The sequence below is a fragment of the Rhinatrema bivittatum genome, chromosome 16 (genome assembly GCF_901001135.1).
Source record: "Rhinatrema bivittatum chromosome 16, aRhiBiv1.1, whole genome shotgun sequence".
Taxonomy (NCBI): domain Eukaryota; kingdom Metazoa; phylum Chordata; class Amphibia; order Gymnophiona; family Rhinatrematidae; genus Rhinatrema; species Rhinatrema bivittatum.
The window spans coordinates 51,139,221-51,156,805 of NC_042630.1; the positions used below are offsets into that span (position 1 = coordinate 51,139,221).

General features: G+C 40.2%; 2 protein-coding genes across 2 annotated transcripts; both read left to right on the forward strand.

Moving 5' to 3' along the window:
- Nucleotides 1-4,961: 4,961 nt before the first annotated feature.
- On the forward strand, nt 4,962-5,900 carry LOC115077660 (olfactory receptor 1444-like). The gene has a single exon (XM_029579957.1). It carries the CDS (start codon nt 4,962-4,964, stop codon nt 5,862-5,864), a length of 903 nt encoding a protein of 300 aa, XP_029435817.1. The 3' UTR covers nt 5,865-5,900.
- A 10,147-nt stretch (nt 5,901-16,047) lies between these two features.
- LOC115077661 (olfactory receptor 5V1-like) lies at nt 16,048-16,980 on the forward strand. The gene has a single exon (XM_029579958.1). The coding sequence runs from the start codon at nt 16,048-16,050 to the stop codon at nt 16,978-16,980; it is 933 nt and encodes a 310-aa protein (XP_029435818.1).
- The last annotated feature ends 605 nt before the right edge of the window (nt 16,981-17,585 follow it).

Sequence of the window (17,585 nt, forward strand, 5' to 3'; positions counted from 1 at the left end):
AGCATGTTCCAAGCTTGGAAGAAAATGTTTTCTCATCTTTAATCAATACCCCCAAGCAGGTATCGCATGAATGAAGGCAATACATGAATATACAATTTTCAATAAAAGAGTAGACTTAAAGAATTAATATGTTAAAAATGTCATATGTCTACAATACATCTTTTATCCAAATATGTGGGAATACAAAAACAGATAATCAAGAAATGAACAAGTTGATACTTTGCACACTCTCAAATGTCTTACAGTTATTGGGATGTATGGTAGAACATGGCACCCATAAATGCAGAAGTATTTGATTCTGATGTCAATACAAGGAACATAAAGTTACAAAATATACATAAATGAACAGGTAGAGAGGCTAGATTATATCTGTTGTATAGAAGTAATCTGCAGAGTCTGATATTTCAGCTGATGAACTAGGGTGGGGGGTTGGTTTGGGTGGGGAAGGAATGGCAGCGGTAAAGGTTAATCTCTGTAAGAGTTCTATTTGGGTTATGATTGGAAAATGTGGAAAACTGGCTATGTTATGTTTACTTGTTTTGCTTTGATTTACTTGTGCCAATAAAATTATTTACACAAAAAAAAGAGCTTACTGCCTAGGAGCTCCATGATAATGCATAAGAGACACATTAACTGAGGCACTGTGGAAACAACCTGTGATGTCTTGCTACATTATGGGAGAAGGAAGCCATGGAACGAGATTCTAGAAACGTCTTAAAGTCTTTTGTTTGGAGGTAGGATTTGTAGGTAACCAAGAGCAGGAACGGAGGCCCTTAAATGGGAACATTTATTTTATGACTCACTTCCTGATTAGCAAATGCAGGACAATGTTCTACACGCTGGAAGCCATGAAGAAAACTTTCTAGAATCTTCTACAACTAACTGGATCTGTTCCTACACAGCTTGGAAAAGAGACCAGTGAAGGACGCATAATATACTCCTGACTGATCAATCTCTTCTAAACTTTCCAGGGAGCCCAAACACAGAGCACAACAAACATTTCCGTAATTGTCTGAGAAATCTTTAAATTCCCTAGTGGAAGGAACCTGAGTTGCTTTCCACATACAGTCTTGATAGCATATAAAAACTCTTGAGATGCCCCTGCCTGATGCACAGATAACAGAACCCCCAGGTAGCTGCAAAGGTAAGGTGAAAGTGATGCAATCCTACAACATCCATTAATATATTCTGTGAGCTGCTGTAGCTCATCAGCCAGACGCAATATAGTTCCACTGAGGTCAGAACAACTTTGTGAAGTGTAGCCACATTATGTCTTCCTCTTGTCTTTTCTGTCTACATTTACATCAAATGTAAATTTTTCTTCAGTCTTCCCCTTCAATTTTGAAGGCTGTCATAGAGATAAGACACCAGACCTTTTTTTAAAATATAATTTTTTTATTGACCATAACAATGTAACACACATCACTGGACATAAATGATACAGTTTGCACCCAGAAGGTGGCAGCAGGGCCAAGGGAATTCAATTGCAATTTTTATTGATTATCCAGGTTAGGGTTCAGATTAGAGACTGGATTTTTTGTAATTTAAGCCATTTCTTTATTAAATTAAACCTGGATTACGTCATTAACTTTTGTCAGAATCAATTTCAATTTCTCATATAGTTATTGCTGTAATTGCTTAAGTATTTTGTACTATTGTTATATTTAATAAAGATACAACAGGCAAAGGAAATCACTGCCCAAAGACCTTACCGTGCAAGATAACTATCACATGTGCAAAAGACAGTTCCTCTACCAGAGTTTGTCAATGATTTATTTATTTATTTTTCTATACCAATATTTAATTCAAAATATCACATCGGTTTACATACAACAGGATGTCAAAGGGCAAGCCTTATGGTGACATGATACAGTATAACAAATTAATGATGTCATAGTGCGTGGTGACATCAGTGCTGAATTGTACTCATACCAATGATCTTTGTCATGTTTAAAAAAGGTCCTCATCAGGGTGAGAGAGAAAGAAGTGCCAGGAAGCCTATAAAATAAGAAGAGTGAGGAATGTATGGGGGAAGGGGTGCATAATAAGAAGGGAGAATACATATTTGAAGAGATGTGCGTAAATTAGAACAAATAATGTATAAAATACCATCTTATTAAAGATCATCCAATTCTGGATATCTTTTAAACATTTCTGGATATTATCATGGCACTTAGACCCCAGGCTACAGTACACCTGATGTTGTCATTTATATATTTGAGGCCAGATTTCTTAATGAACAGTCCCAGAGGTTGCATGCATATATTAAAGAGGAGGGAAGAGAGCACCAAACTCTGAGGAACATAAACTGTAGCTCCCAGAGGCCCCAAAAGCTCCATCCCAACCTGCACCCTTTGGGTCTATTCTGCAAAAATGAAAGGACTTGAACAAGTTAATGTAAATCAGTTATTCACTCTCTTAGATAATAGAAGGACTAGTGGGCACTCCATGAAGTTAGCAAGTAGTGCATTTAAAACAAATTGAAGAAAATTATTTTTCACTCAGCGCATAGTTAAGTTCTGGAATTCATTACCAGAGGATGTCATTAAAGCAGTTAGTATAATTGGGTTTAAAAAAGGTTTGGATAAGTTCCTAGAGGAAAAATCCATAAACTGCTATTAATTATTAAGAAATAGTAGCTTGTGATTTATTTAATGTTTGGGTACTTGCCAGGTTCTTGTGGCCTGGTTTGGCCCCTGTTAGAAACAGGATGATGGACCTTTGGTCTGACCCAGTATGGCATATTCTTATGAAGGAAAACCAATTTGGCATTGAGCCTTCAATACTAAGAACGTTCAATTATGTAAAAAATATATTGTAGTCCATGGTATTAAAGGCTGCTGTTTAATTACCAAATTTATGCCCTTATTGAAATTCATTCTCAAGTCATCTGTCAGAGCTAGTGCAGTTTCTGTGCTGAAACCCTGTCAATAGCCAGATTGAATTGGATCTAATTTTTTTTTTTCAACTAAGTTCTGAATCAGTTAGGATTTAGCAGCCCTCTCTATTTGCTACCCAAGAATGGGAGACTGGAAATGGGGCTATAGCTGCCCACCATGGCTAGGTCAGGAGAGCCTTTTTTATGACATAATGTATCACTGTCTTCAGTACATCAGGCATAAGGCACATTTGTAGTGCTTGAAGTAATAATCTGGTGCAGAGGGTACTAGTAAACTTTCTATACACTTTTTCATTAGCCAAACTGGAGTTGCATTGTAAAGGGTACTAGAGGCTTTAACTTTTAACTAAGCCACTTTTAGTTTCCTCTGTGGAAAGCAGATCTAAAGATTCAATATGAAGGGTCTTTGAAAGGTACATCAGCAAGATTTATATTTCTTGACTCTAAAATCTACTGGATGTCTTTCACCTTTTGTTAGAAAAGGAATTTGCTGAAAGATCCTTGGAATGTTGACTGTAAATTACATACACTGTAAGATAATTTCTTTGTCTATTTTTTGCTCAGGACATTTTTAGGAGAAAGGTAGCTTTCCTTAGAGTTATAGTCCTTATGATGACACCAATATTTTAGTCTATCTGCCATAAATGGAAACCAACACAGCAAAAACTGAGGTCTGGTGAATGGCGAAGGTTTTCATTAAGACTCTCCTTCATAGATGGTAGGATTCTTCCGTTAAGTAATGTCGTATAACTTCTGGGAATTATCTTTGTTGAAAAATGACAATGCAATCTCAAATTAATTCAGTCATTAGATCCTGTGTTTTATTTTTTTTCCTTCACAACATTTGCATCCTTTAACCATTCCTAGCTAAAGAAGATTTGGCTTTGATAATTCAAGCTACTGTTAAGTGTCATGACTATTGTAATTCCTTATGTATTGGAATGAGAGTCAACTGAATACACTTGAAGTGCTTTAATATACTGCCACTCGTCTCCTGTTAGGATTATGAATGAGCGATCACATTACATTGGCCATAAAAACTCTTCACTGACTTCCCAACTCCTTTATAGTCAGTTTCAAATCATATCTTTAGTCTTTTGGTTGAGAATATCTTAAGGGTTGATTAAACTTGTATCAGCCTAAAAGGATATTGCATTCAGCTTAAGACATATTTCTGTATACTCCCCAACTATTTAATGAAATATTAATGGATACAAAAAGTAGGCTCTTTCTTGTGTGTGCCCTGCCCTCTGGAATATGGCTATGGAGGAACAGAGATTGAATAGAAAGCAGTGTAAAACATGGCTCTTTGCTATAGCTTTTGTCTAGCTTCTTATTATGCTTGCTTGTTATCTATGACTAAATGTATGAATTTACTCAGTGACAGTATTTGTGGGGGTGTAGTTTTTTTTGGAGGGGTGTTTGCTGTTGTATGCCATTTTCAATGGTTTTCTTTTATTTCTTTTGTTTTATGCAATTCCTACACACTGCTTAGAGTCTCTTTTGACTGGCATTCAATAAATATAAAATAGAGATAAATTAAATAGAAATGTAAAATTACTACAATGATTTAACGATGGGGCACTAAACAAGTCAGACTTTGCTAGATTGATGAGCCTCTTCAGTCATTTGTTACACTACCAGAACTCACTCCAACTCACAACCTCTCCCCAATGTTGTATCTGCTTTATTTCACTTTCTCTGGTCATCTTTGACCATTTATTTCAAATCGCTACAGTCTGGGTGTTTCCTATTCTACAAGATTTTAAAACTCCTCTCCTATCCCTCGCTCACATCAGATTTCTATACTAGTTTGGTTGATACAGAGACAGATTTTATTAAAAGCATCACAAAATCTCCCTTACTAGTAACAGAACCAGGATGACACAATGAATACACAGTAAATCCACTGTCAGTGAGACCAGATGAGCATCTTTCACTGCTGGTCATACAAGGAAATATCTCTAGAGTCAATATCTGTATTTAAGAAACATCAGTTCTCATTTCTTCTTGCAACCCCAGGACAAGAGAGATGAACCCAAAGGAATCAAAAAATATGACGATGGTGAGAGAATTCATTATTCTGGGACTTTCTGATAATCCCCAGCTGCAGATTCCTCTCTTCCTGGTCTTCCTGCTCATCTACCTGATCACCCTGCTGGGGAACCTTGTGATTATCACAGTGACCTGTGCTGACCCCCACCTGCACACCCCCATGTACTTCTTCCTCAGTAACCTGGCACTCACAGACATCTGTTACACCTCCACCATTGTGCCAAAACTGCTTGTGATCTTCCTTTTGGGAAATAAGACCATTTCTTATGCTGGGTGCCTCACACAGGTGTATTTTTTCATGGGCTCTGCCAGTGTTGAAATTTTCCTTCTCACTGCTATGGCGTATGACCGTTATGTAGCCATCTGCCATCCCTTGCACTACTCACTCATCATCAACAGGAGAGTCTTTCTCCAGCTGACAGCCACTTCCTGGATCATTGCTTTTCTGAATTCCATGCCAACCACAACTTCCATTTCCTGCCTGACATTCTGCAGTTCTAACAAGATTGAACATTTCTTCTGTGACCTCACACCACTATTAAAGCTTTCCTGCACAGATACAGCCAGCACTCAACTTGTAATACTTGTTGAAGCTGCCCTGGTTTCTCTGCCTTCCTTCCTGCTGACAATTATCTCTTACTTCTACATCATCTCTGCGATCCTGAAGATTCGTTCCATGGAGGGGAGACACAAAGCCTTCTCAACCTGCTCATCCCACCTCATGGTTGTCTCTGTGTTCTATGTGTCCATTTTCTGTGTTTACCTGACACCAGCCTCAGCATCTTCTCCAATTCTAGGTAAAATCCTGTCTGTGTTCTATACATCTGTCATTCCCATGTTAAACCCCATCATTTATAGTCTGAGGAACCAAGAAGTGAAAAACGCATTGAGAAAGCTCATAGGGAAGTAGATGCCAAGTCAAAGCATGTGGCATCACTTCTGTGAATTGTGGGCAATTTTGACATCAATGGCATAAGCTACAGCCAATACAACTTCATTCTATGACTTACAATCCACTGTGACATCACTGGTATGAAGTACAGACCAGTTTATAGTATACAGTGGTTATGGTATCACACCTGTGAGATTATATAGCCCAATGTGAAATGTTCATATATTATGAACGTGTAGTGTTTCTCACTGTCTCCTGAATTACAGTATAGAGATGATACTAGGCAATGAGAAGGTGGTTGGTCTTGACCTACCCCTGATCCTTTTTCAAACTAACCAGCAATGCAACTTGTACCCTTAAAAGAGCTACATACAATGTATTGAACTCTAGATACATCTAAATAAACTCTCAACAATGAACAGCTGCCTACTGACTGTGGGGTTCTCTGGGATTAAGCACTTTGTTATCTCTATTTAATAAAGTTCCTTGTATTTATCCTCAGTGATCTGCATTTTTTGTACAGAAGTCTGGTAAAGTATGCTATCCTCTACTCTGGAGCAATTTTACTTATGCCATTGGGTAAGAATTAGCTTTATTCTGGAGGAAATCTTTAGGGCACTGTATCTAGAAGGAATGAGAGATAGCATTGTGGGCTATACAGTTTTAAACAAGATAGCAGTTATTTCACTCCCATCACACAATCAAAGTGATCAACCAGATAGATTTATAAAGAGGTACATATCAGATTTAGGACCCTCTCCTGCAAGTATTTTCCCCATAGACACAAAATGGGAAAAAGCCTTTAGTGCAGAGGCTTCTTGACGTGAAATCAAAGGGCCACTGTGCTGCCACATTCATATCTTGGTGTAGCCTGGAGTCTGATGGCACATTTGAGGACCAAACAGGTTTATATAAATATTTGTCCATTAAAAATATAAAACCATATGCTTTAGGCTCGCTGGTTCATTTTGTTTTTCCATAGTGTCCAGAAACTGCAATCTCACACAAATGATGGTTTTCCAAAAGGCTTTATACTTGAACAAGAAATAGTAGACAACAGAAGAGTATTTCCAGTCATTTCAGAGTTGTTTGCTTTTCATGGTAATATTATTCCACTATCCCTGCTTTTCCTACTATAAAGGCAAAGAGGGGAGATGTTCAAAAATTCACTGAGCATCAAAGAAAGCAAGTTACTCCTCACCTTCATCTTTAAATGAATTTCTAGCTGAAATGAACCAATGAGTTGCTCAGCTGAAAGTTTGGATAAATCTAGTTGGTCAAACTTTGACTAGCTAGATTCTGCAAACTTAAGACCTGATTTACTAAGGTTTTCCCCATTCTACATCTATGGAAAAAAAAGGTTTAGTGAATCAGCCAGTTAGCAGTAAAAATCAATGTAACTGAAAACAGCCCAGACCCCACCTGCTCCAATTCCCCTCCCTCTCTCTCGGAATCCAGTATAATTTTTAAAAAACCTTCCCTGATCCCTTCCAAAATAAAAAAAAAAATGCCTGATTAATCTCTTCTCTCAATCCCCGTCCCTCCATAAAAATAAACAAATACCCAGCTGACTCCTATCCACGCCCCGACCCTTACAAAGGTCCATCTCCTCAGGTGTTACCAAGGCTTGCCAGGAGGACACAGACTCACCGCTGCCTGGTTTCTCATAAAAATAAACAAATACCCAGCTGACTCCTATCCACGCCCCGACCCTTACAAACGTCCATCTCCTCAGGTGTTACCAAGGCTTGCCAGGAGGACACAGACTTACCCCCGCCTGGTTTCGCATGCAGCCTTGCTCTGTCACTGATACTGGAATGAATGACGGGGGGGAGGGGGGAGTGGGGCTGTTGAAGCAGGGGTGCTTTTACTACTGTGACTGCAGGGTGGGAGAAAGGGGGGTGATTATAGCCAGCAATACTTTTCTATGTCTAGTTTTGCAGAAGAGGGTTTCTAATTACTGGCTGGACAGATTTAAGTCTGCCATAGCAGTTCCTAAATTTTTACAACCAAGTTAAGGAGTTAACACTAAAATAGCGTTAACTGCTTAACTCTCTCCCACCAACCAAACCCCACCCCCAGCTGCACATTTTTTCAACCTGCTAAATTTGTGAGTCTTGCATATTTAGCTGGTTAAAATTGGATGGTCAGAGGGGGGTCAATTTCAAATGGCCAAGGTTCAGCAGGCTGGCTCCCAAAGTTAACCAGTCACCCCTATTAGAAATCCACCCCTTTTTGTTTAACTCTTTGTCAGGACATGACAGGCATTAGTTAATCAAGAAAGTTGTCCCCCCTTTAGTTTTATTCAGCTCATGCCTTCTCATTGGTAGTTCAAGAAAAGATACATTCAGGTACAATAGATATTTTCCCTGGACTCAGAGGACTTACAGTCTAAGAGCCTGATTTACCAAGCTTTTTTTTCCCATAGACACAGAATGGGAAAACAGACTTATTAAATGTGCCACCAAGGAAACAGAGGGTACATTGACTGGCTCAAGATTACAAGTAGCAGCGGTGGGATTTGAGCATTGTCTTCCACTGGTTCTCAGCCCGCTGCAGTGACCACTCCACTCCTCTACTCCCTCTCTATAAAACATTCCCTTGATCCGACTGATGATGTGATCCCATTCAGATGAGAATTGTGCCGCCACCACCTTCACTCTTTAGCACTATCCATAGGATTATTAAAATGAGTTCACATTGGATATGTATTCCCACTTTGAGCTTCCTGACTTGACTGGTGTTGGGATGCTGTAAAATATCTTTCGTTGCTCAAAAGAACGACATAAAATCTTGTAAATTATGTTTTTACTTTGATTGTCTTCTTCCTAATGCACTTGATTCCAACTTGAGGAGAAGACTTTTCTAATTTAACCACAGATGCTACCAGATTATCGAAATATACATATACAGTCATGTCTCTCTCTCACACACACACACACACACACACTCCTGCAGAATGACTGTTCGTACTTCCAGGTGTTATAGAACAGGTTTGTATCATAAATGTGGACTTTATGCAGGCATTTCATTTCAGTCACTTTTACCATACTAACTACGCAAATGGTCATGTCTGTGCCCACATTTATTGTGCATGCCAATGCAGCCCTGTGCGCTTATGAAAGCCCTATTTCCCAAATCAGGGAGTAATGTAGTCTCATGAAGAGGTAGAGACCCTTGGGAAGTTTCTTGTTTTTTCCTGGATGTCAAAGGCAAAGGAAGCTGAGAAAACTCTCTTGGGATAGTGAAGGGAGTAGAGCATTTTGCCCTGGACCATGGAGAGAGAGAGATCATGCCTACAGGATCTGTTCCAACTAATACTAAGCTATGGCAAGAGCTTAACTGCATTACTACATATTAGCCTCTGACATATCCAGGGATTCATATGACATCAAATCACATTAATCTATGCAGCACTTTAGTACAGTATACAATTCAACTACCATGTGGGAGAACCACATTTTTAACAGGTGCTGTCCCATGATGCATCAGGTCAGCATGAGCCAATTAGAACAACAAAACATATTTTTGTCATCCTTGCTCCTGTTGGTTCCACAGAGCTGTAAATATTCAGCAGATATACACAAGAAAGAAAAGCATTACTAGGTCAACATACTGGACTATTTTTTTAAAACAAGTTTTCATGAGCCTAAATGAGCTCTATAGCACATTTAACCCTTTCTTGGGGCACATAAAATAAGAGTGTCTGATGCTGGGGTTTATCATCCCGGCATCAGCTTCTGTGGGTCCAAAAATTCACAAAATGGTCAGGTAAATGGTGAATTGGACTTGGTTCCAGAGGCAAACCTCTCATACCTGACAGGTAAGAACTTTCAAACATTTTGTTTCCTCTCTGTGGCCATCTGAATTCATTCCTCAAGCAAAAATATTTTAATTTTCACCCCCTTAAGTGGCTGACTCACACCTCAAACTCACAGGCTTGGTTGTTAATAATAAAAGTCTCACTCACTGGAATACGTTACGAAAATTATAAACTTTTTTTCTTCTGAGGTTACCAGCAGTCAAGTCACAATAATAAAAATCATCAAAAAAGATGAACAACAGGATTTCACAGCAGAGATAAGCAGCACAGCAAAAGAGATATACTTTTACATGTCCTCTTCCTCAAGTATAGCATTGCGATCTTTTCAGGTTCTCAAACATCTTAAGTGTCATAGTCACTTTTCAATCAAATCTAATCAGTATGCACATCCTTTCACAGAGTTCTTCTCAGCAGTAAATATCAACAAAGTCCTCAGAAATTCCCATAAAGTATTTGTGGTCTATATGCTCCACTAGATACCACTAGGCACTACCTAGAAGCCTAGTGATGGTAAAAGGGTGCTCTCCCACTGTGAGCACAAGCCTTCATTTACAAAGGGAACACTCCCCCTAGAAGTCCACTCTCACAGCTTACTTAAAGAGAAAGCTAAAGACCATGCCACATTCTCTTTCTCTAATAACAACAATTACAAATTAACCAAAAACAGAGAGTACATGACAACATTTGGACTAAGGTAAATGGGCACAGAATTAGTGGCATAGAGGGCCCGAGTCACATACATAAATTTGTACACGAACAACTAGGGCAGATATTTTTTCTATTAATATAAGAAAAGCCTATAACACCGTCTGAATAAAAATTAGACATCTAAATGGGGTCTAGTAAGATGCCTAAATATAGTGCAATGAGATATGGGTGACAATGACCTTTAAAGTATTGCAAATGAGTTATCTGCTGCTAGTTGCAAGACCACTCCTCTAGCCTATCCACTTTCTTGGGATATTTACATTTTACTTTCAAATTCAAGTTAACGCCCTATAATTTGTAAATATATAAAATGTATACTCATGTTATATTTATACACGTTTATAATGTATTGATCACCCCTGTTTTATGTAAACCGACATGATACGAATCTCCGTGAATGCCGGTATAGAAAAACTCAAATAAATAAATAAAATAAATAAATAAATAATGTGTTTCTGTGAAAGATTATTATGCATCTAACAGTTCTCCTTGGAATCTATACTGCAATGTAAGATGTCCCAGTTTCTGCAATTATATTTTGATCTAACCTAATGTTTATAATTAATGACATTACTAGGAAACAAAGGGCCGGCTTTTAAAAGATTTACACTCGTAACCGGGTCTGTGCGTGCCGGGCCTCTTTTCAAAAGGCGTGTAAAGCCCCGGGACGCATGTAAGACTGACAGCTCATGATGACATTGCTGCTGTGAGATGCAGACCAGTCGAATATAAGAAAGTATGAAGTATGGTGCTGGATGAGACCAATGGTCCATTGAGCCCAGCATCCTGTCTATAACAGGGGCCAATCCAAGTCACTTGAAATTACCCAGCAGATCATAATGCGAAGAGCCACTCCCAGAAGTAAGAGGAAGAAATCCCTAGGTCTTCTTGGCTACTAATTGTTAACAGATCAGTTCTTCAGGAACTTGGCCAAACCTTTTTTTTAAATCTAGCTGCTATATTACCAGCCTCGACCACATACTCTTTCAACAAATTCCACAGTTTAAGGTGCAGTGACTGAAAAAATACTTTCTTAAATTTCTTTGAAATCTACTACCAGCTGGTTTCTCATCTCCAAGCTGAACAGCCCAAATCTTCATAAGGGACTTGCTCCATTCTCTTGATCATTTTTGTTTACCATCTCTGTATCTGCTAGATATCCTATATATATATTTTCTTTTTTTTTAGATGTAGCGATCAGAACTGCCCACAGTGCTCAGGATGTGGTCACACCATAGATCTAAACAGTGCCATTATGATATTCTCAGTTGTATTCCTTTCTGAATATTTCTAACATCTATTTACTTTTTTTTTTTTTTTATTTACCGCTGCTGCTTACTGAGCTAAGGAGTTCAATGTATCGTTCACAATATTCGCCCTGGGATTCATCCTTTTCAGCCCAGCCATCTATCTCTAGAATCCCACTGGCTGGCTGTTGAATTTGTGTTTTTGTTTTTCGTTGTACTTGAGCAGCGATGCCACAAACGTTGGTGGACCTGCTGCAACGTTACACACAGGGTAGAATCCTGAGGACATACAACAAGCAGGGATAGCTTCCTCCTCACTGTCCTCTGCTAACCTGGCCATTGTCAGGATGAGGGCATTTAGCTATTAGGCTCCCATTTCTTCAACCTCTCCAGCCTCACAGTTAGCTATGCTGCTCCCAACCTCTACATCCTCTTCAGAACTATTACCCTATGTATTATTCTGCAGGAAATCAAAGGCATTGCTTTTTAAGCCAACGTTTTAGCTGAAAGAACAGGGGCCAAGTCCTGCTGGCTGTGTTTTGGGACTTTGCTGCATGGGTGGGTTTCAGGATTTTTGTACCATTTTAAAACTGCATTTGTATTGAACTATATTCAGTTGCAACTTGCTTTGAAATGGATAGGCAAAGGCGAGAACTAAAATCTAAATAAAATTTAAATAAATCATAATGGTGGTAATTTTCAAAGCTGTTTATGAGCTGCTATGCTTTTTTACATTGCCCTGTTCATCTGTACTGATAACGTGAATGTTTTAGTGATGTACTTGCTCTGATAGTCTAAATGTTTTGCTATGTACCAGGTGGGTAATACATTTTTTAAATAAATATATAAATAACATGGTGTTATGTGGGTAAATGGCGCCAGGATCATTTGTGTAAAAGTACGGGTATTCCCCGGTTTCCTGCAGAGTCTTCCACGATCTGAAGATAGACATTCCAGGGGTTGGCTTGGGGCAGAGTTAGGATTTCCATGAATATTTTTTTAATTTTAAAATTAGGCATGGAATTTACATCACGCAGGTTACACATCCAGAAAGGCAGATGTAATTATGTGCATCGTGGGTCAGATTTTTAAAAGGTTGTGCACGCCGGGCCTATTTAAAAAAGGCCCGGTGACGCGTGTAAGTCCCAGGACTTGCAAAAAGGAGTGGGGAGGGGGGCATGGGTGGGATGTGGGCAGGGTCAGTGGCTCCTGGCACAGCGGCCATTTCCTGCTGTGCAGAGGTTCACGCGCCGGCAGTTGGCCAGCACGCGCAACTTGCGCCTGACCAGAGGCAGGTGCAAAAGGTAAGATAACAATTTTTTTTGAGGGGGGTAGAGTAAGGCTGGGGGGGAAGGTTAGGGGAAGTTATAAAATTGGGCATACATGTTCATTTTGAAATACTTGATGAACGCTGTGTGTAGGATGCACAAGCAGACTTCACCATTATGCAAACTGTTTGAAAATTACCCTTAATAATTAACCACAAAACTGTGAACACAATCTGTAACCTAGACTCCAATAAATTGATTGAACCGACCAAGAGAGGGTTTTTGGAAAAATAGTGTCTGGAGATCTAATGTGGTGAAGCGATGTGACAAGGTGATAGCTAAAGCTAGAGGGATGCTGGGCTGCATAGAGAGAGGAATAATCGGTAACAAAAAAGGAGATGATAATCTCCTTGTACAGGTCCTTGGTGAGAACCTGTACAAGGGCATTATCTGGAGTCCATATCAAAGTAAGGATGGAGGTGGTCCAGAGAACAGCGACCTATGAGGAGAGCCTGAAGGATCTGAATATGTTATACCCTGAAATAGAGGAGGTACAGGGGAGATATGATACAGAGTTTTAGATACCTGAAAGGTTTTAGTGATGCACATTTGACAAACCTTTTCCATTGGAAAGAAATCAGTAGAACTAGGGGTCATGAAATGACACTCCAGGGAGGACAACTCAGAACCATCAGGAAATACTTCTTCATGGAGAGGGTGGTGGATGCCTGGAAGCCCCTTCTGGAGGAGGTGGTGAAGACAAAAATTCAAAGGGGCATGGGATAAAGGCTAAAGAATGGAAATGAAAAGAATGCATGTGGTAACTTGCTGGTGTGGCAGATACAATCCTTAACCAATAAGCCTTCATACTCTTGATGCAACTCCATCATGGCTCTCTGCTTCAATGGCAGGGGGAAAAGAGGAATTGGATTTGAACAGCAACTGAGGGCCCCAACTTTTATGGTCTGTAACTTGATGATGTGTGGTTACTACCCTTAACCAATAAGCCTAATACTTTGATGCAACTCCAACATTGCTCTCTGCTTCAATGGCAAGGAGTAATGGAGAATTGGATTCAAACAGCAACCAACAAGGGCCCTGCCTTTTAGGGTCTGGGAACTTGATAAGCATGGGGTAACCTACACATTGAAACAGATATTACCATAATTTTGTGGGGCAGACCTGATAAATCCCCAATAAAACTACTACAAAAACATTTTGGAATCTAACCATTATCCAATATCCATTCTTAGAGAGTATTTTCTCTGGATCTTTTTACCTTTTGGTTCTGGAAGTTCAATGCTCAGATAACAGTACTTATATATTGTAGATGAGTAAAGTATACCCAATACAGTCTCCCAATACAGTCTTCTCGAAATATGGCCCTTGTCGGGGGACCATGAAATTACTAAGAATGATATGAATGATTTGCTTGATGCTGACAATTTAAACATTTTGATTATCTCTAAATACAATAAAATCTTGAACCTTATAGACATTGTTATGAACCTTTGATGTCCTTCCTTTTCTCATTGGCCATTCCTATTTGGTGGTTGGACTTTTGCCTATTATCATTTTTGCTCTAATTTAGTCAAACATTAGATTAATTAAAAACATAGAATGAATATAGAATATATGATCCCGATAGACCAATTAATATAAAACCTTTCAAGAAAATCCCAGTGGATAGACCATGATTTATAACCATCTGTGAAACCTATAAATGTTTGAGATACCCCACTACCCAATTCATTGTGGACAACAGAATCCAGCTTTGCAGGAAAGGTAAGGCCAAAGCAATGAAAGCTTAAATATAAGATTATACTAACATCTGCAAGCAACATTCTCACATTAATTACTAGTTAGAATTCTATTTAGAAACTTGCATTGAGCTCAGACCTTCCTTGCCAAGAGTAGCCATATTACATCATCCTGGAGTCCATCTAGTATTTATAATTGTGTGAATTATATGAATGTCAAATTGTAAATACTAACATACATTTCTCTCTGTGCCTCAGTTATAATCCTAGCTTGAATGACTTCAGGAGAGGAAGGTCACTTTATCTCTATGCACCTCAGTTTTAATCCCTGGATTTGTCACCGACTCTTGTATGTGAACTCAGGTACATTATTTTTTTCTCTCTGTTCATCTGGGATCGAGGCAAAAAAATTTTGTCTTAATCTGACTTTTCCTGACAAAACATTATCTTAAATATTATAAAGTAACCTCGTAAGGAGTTGGAAACCTCACCAGAATTTAGTGATGGCATCACATTAATAATGTATTGCGATACCATCACTAAATTCTGCTGAGGCTTCCATTTATTGAATGGATAATGTGAAAAACTCCAAGGTTTGTATTTGTTCAAGTAAGCTAATTCATTATTGTGAATTTATTTTTCATAAATATGTATTTTTTGCTCTGATTTTCCTTTTCCTATATTAGTTTTTATAATCCTTGGCTCTGGTTTCCTCTCACCCCAACAGTGATTGTTATATGCAGTTCAATGTACAAATGTGTGCGTAATATTCAGAGCTGTCATAATGACTCAATCATTGTTGGGGTGAGAGGAAACCAGAGTCAAGGAATATAAAAAATAATATAGGAAAAGGAAAATCAGAGGAGAAAATACATATATATTAAAAATAAATTTACAATAATGAATTATCTTACTTGAATACAAACCTTGCAGTTTTTCCCATTATCCATTCAATAACAGAGTACACTTGGCTGATGAACTTTTTAAAGAGTTTGTTGCATTATCAGATTTTTTTCCCATACCAGTGGCCTTCTGTAAATGTTCTACTGGTTTTATTTCATTTTCTCAGGTGACCATTTGCCACTCACAGCTTATTCCATTAAACCGGAGCAAGTTTAATGCTCAAGGCTTTGAAGCTCCCCATCTCACCCCTGTGCTCACATCACTTCTTGATGCTGGATTAACACTTATGCAATGCGCAGAGAGACTATTCTGAAACAGCACAGTTCAACCAATACATGGTCAATTGTCTCATGCTATGCTAGATAAGGTGCAGATCAGGGACTTTCTCCACTGGCCCTGCAATATCAGTAGAATGGCAGTAAAATTAAATACAATGTGAACTGAACCTATATACTTTTTCTCATTTCTTCTCACATCCCCAGGACAAGAGAAATGGAACGTATAGATATTGAAAATAGGACGATGGTGACAGAGTTCATTATTCTGGGACTTTCTGCTAATCCCCAGCTGCAGATTCCTCTTTTACTGGTCTTCTTCCCTATCTACCTGATCACCCTGCTGGGGAACCTTGTGATTATCATAGTGGTCTGTGCTGAGCCCCACCTGCACACTCCCATGTACTTCTTCCTCAGTAACTTGGCACTCACAGACATCTGCTACACCTCCACCATCATCCCAAAACTTCTGGGGATCCTCCTCTCAGGGGTCAACACTGTTTCTTATGCTGGCTGCCTCACACAGTTGTACTTTTTCCTTGGGTCTGCTGGTGTTGAGATTTTCCTTCTCACCGCCATGGCTTACGACCGGTACGTTGCAATCTGCCACCCCTTGCGTTACCCGCACATCATAAATTGGAGAGTCTGCATCCTGATGGCAGCCGCCTGTTGGATCAGCGCATTTCTGAACTCCATGCCCACCACGGTCTTTTTCTCCCGCCTGTCGTTCTGCGGCTCCAACAAGATTGATCATTTCTTCTGTGACCTCTCACCGCTGTTAAAGCTCTCCTGCACAGACACGGCCAGCATCGAAACCCTGATCCTCCTGGACGGAAGCTTCACGTCGCTGCTCCCCTTCCTGCTGACGATTATCTCTTACATCTACATCATCTCCGCCATCCTGAGGATCCGCTCCGCGGGGGGGAGACGCAAAGCCTTCTCCACCTGCTCCTCCCACCTCACCGTTGTCTCCATTTTTTACGTGTCCATTTTTTGCGTCTATCTGACCCCGGCCTCAGCCTTTTCGCTGGGCCTGGGCAAAATCCTGTCCGTGTTTTACACGGCCGTCACGCCCATGCTGAACCCCCTCATATACACGGTGAGGAACCAAGAAGTAAAACAGGCCCTGAGGAAACCATTTGGGAAATAGCTCCTGAGCCCCCCGTGCTGCATCTGTAAGTGAGGTTCACAGGTTCCGCGTTTTGCGCTCACAGCGGGTGAGGCGGGGCCCTATCCCTTTAAAGGGACGGGATACGGCAGGAGCGGGGGGGAGGGGGCAGTTTGTTCGAGTTTAGGTTCGGGCGCTGAAGAAGCACAAGGCGAGGAGGCAGCAGCAGGACCGTAATGAGCTGCAGGACAGCACTGTTGCGGGCGGGTAGAGAGAGAGGAGGAAGAGGCTTGGGGTTTAGTGAGAACGGGAGAGCGCGCGTGCGCTGCTGACAGAGGCCGAGATGAAGCCCCGCGAGGGCGGGAAGGCGCGCGCGGCAGGGCTCGTTGCTGAGTGGGCGGGGCGGGGCGGGGCGGGGGAGTTGATAAAGGAGGGCGGTTAGAGCCGTTGCTCAGCCGTGGCGCTTCAGGCGGGGGAGCTGCTTATGTAATGTGGCGGCGGCGGCGGCGGCGGCGGTTGTTGTTGCTGCTGTAAAAAAACGGGTTAGAAAAGAAGCTGGGAATGGGGGAATAATAAAAGAGAAGAGGAGCAAATTTCCTCCAGGGTCTCTCAGAAAGGGCGACCTGTGTGAAAGAGAAAGCAGCTGC

What these genes read in the sequence shown, in the direction of transcription:
- LOC115077660 (XM_029579957.1), top strand. Translation starts at nt 4,962, where the DNA reads ATGGTGAGAGAATTCATTATTCTGGGACTTTCTGATAATCCCCAGCTG.
- LOC115077661 (XM_029579958.1), top strand. Translation starts at nt 16,048, where the DNA reads ATGGAACGTATAGATATTGAAAATAGGACGATGGTGACAGAGTTCATT.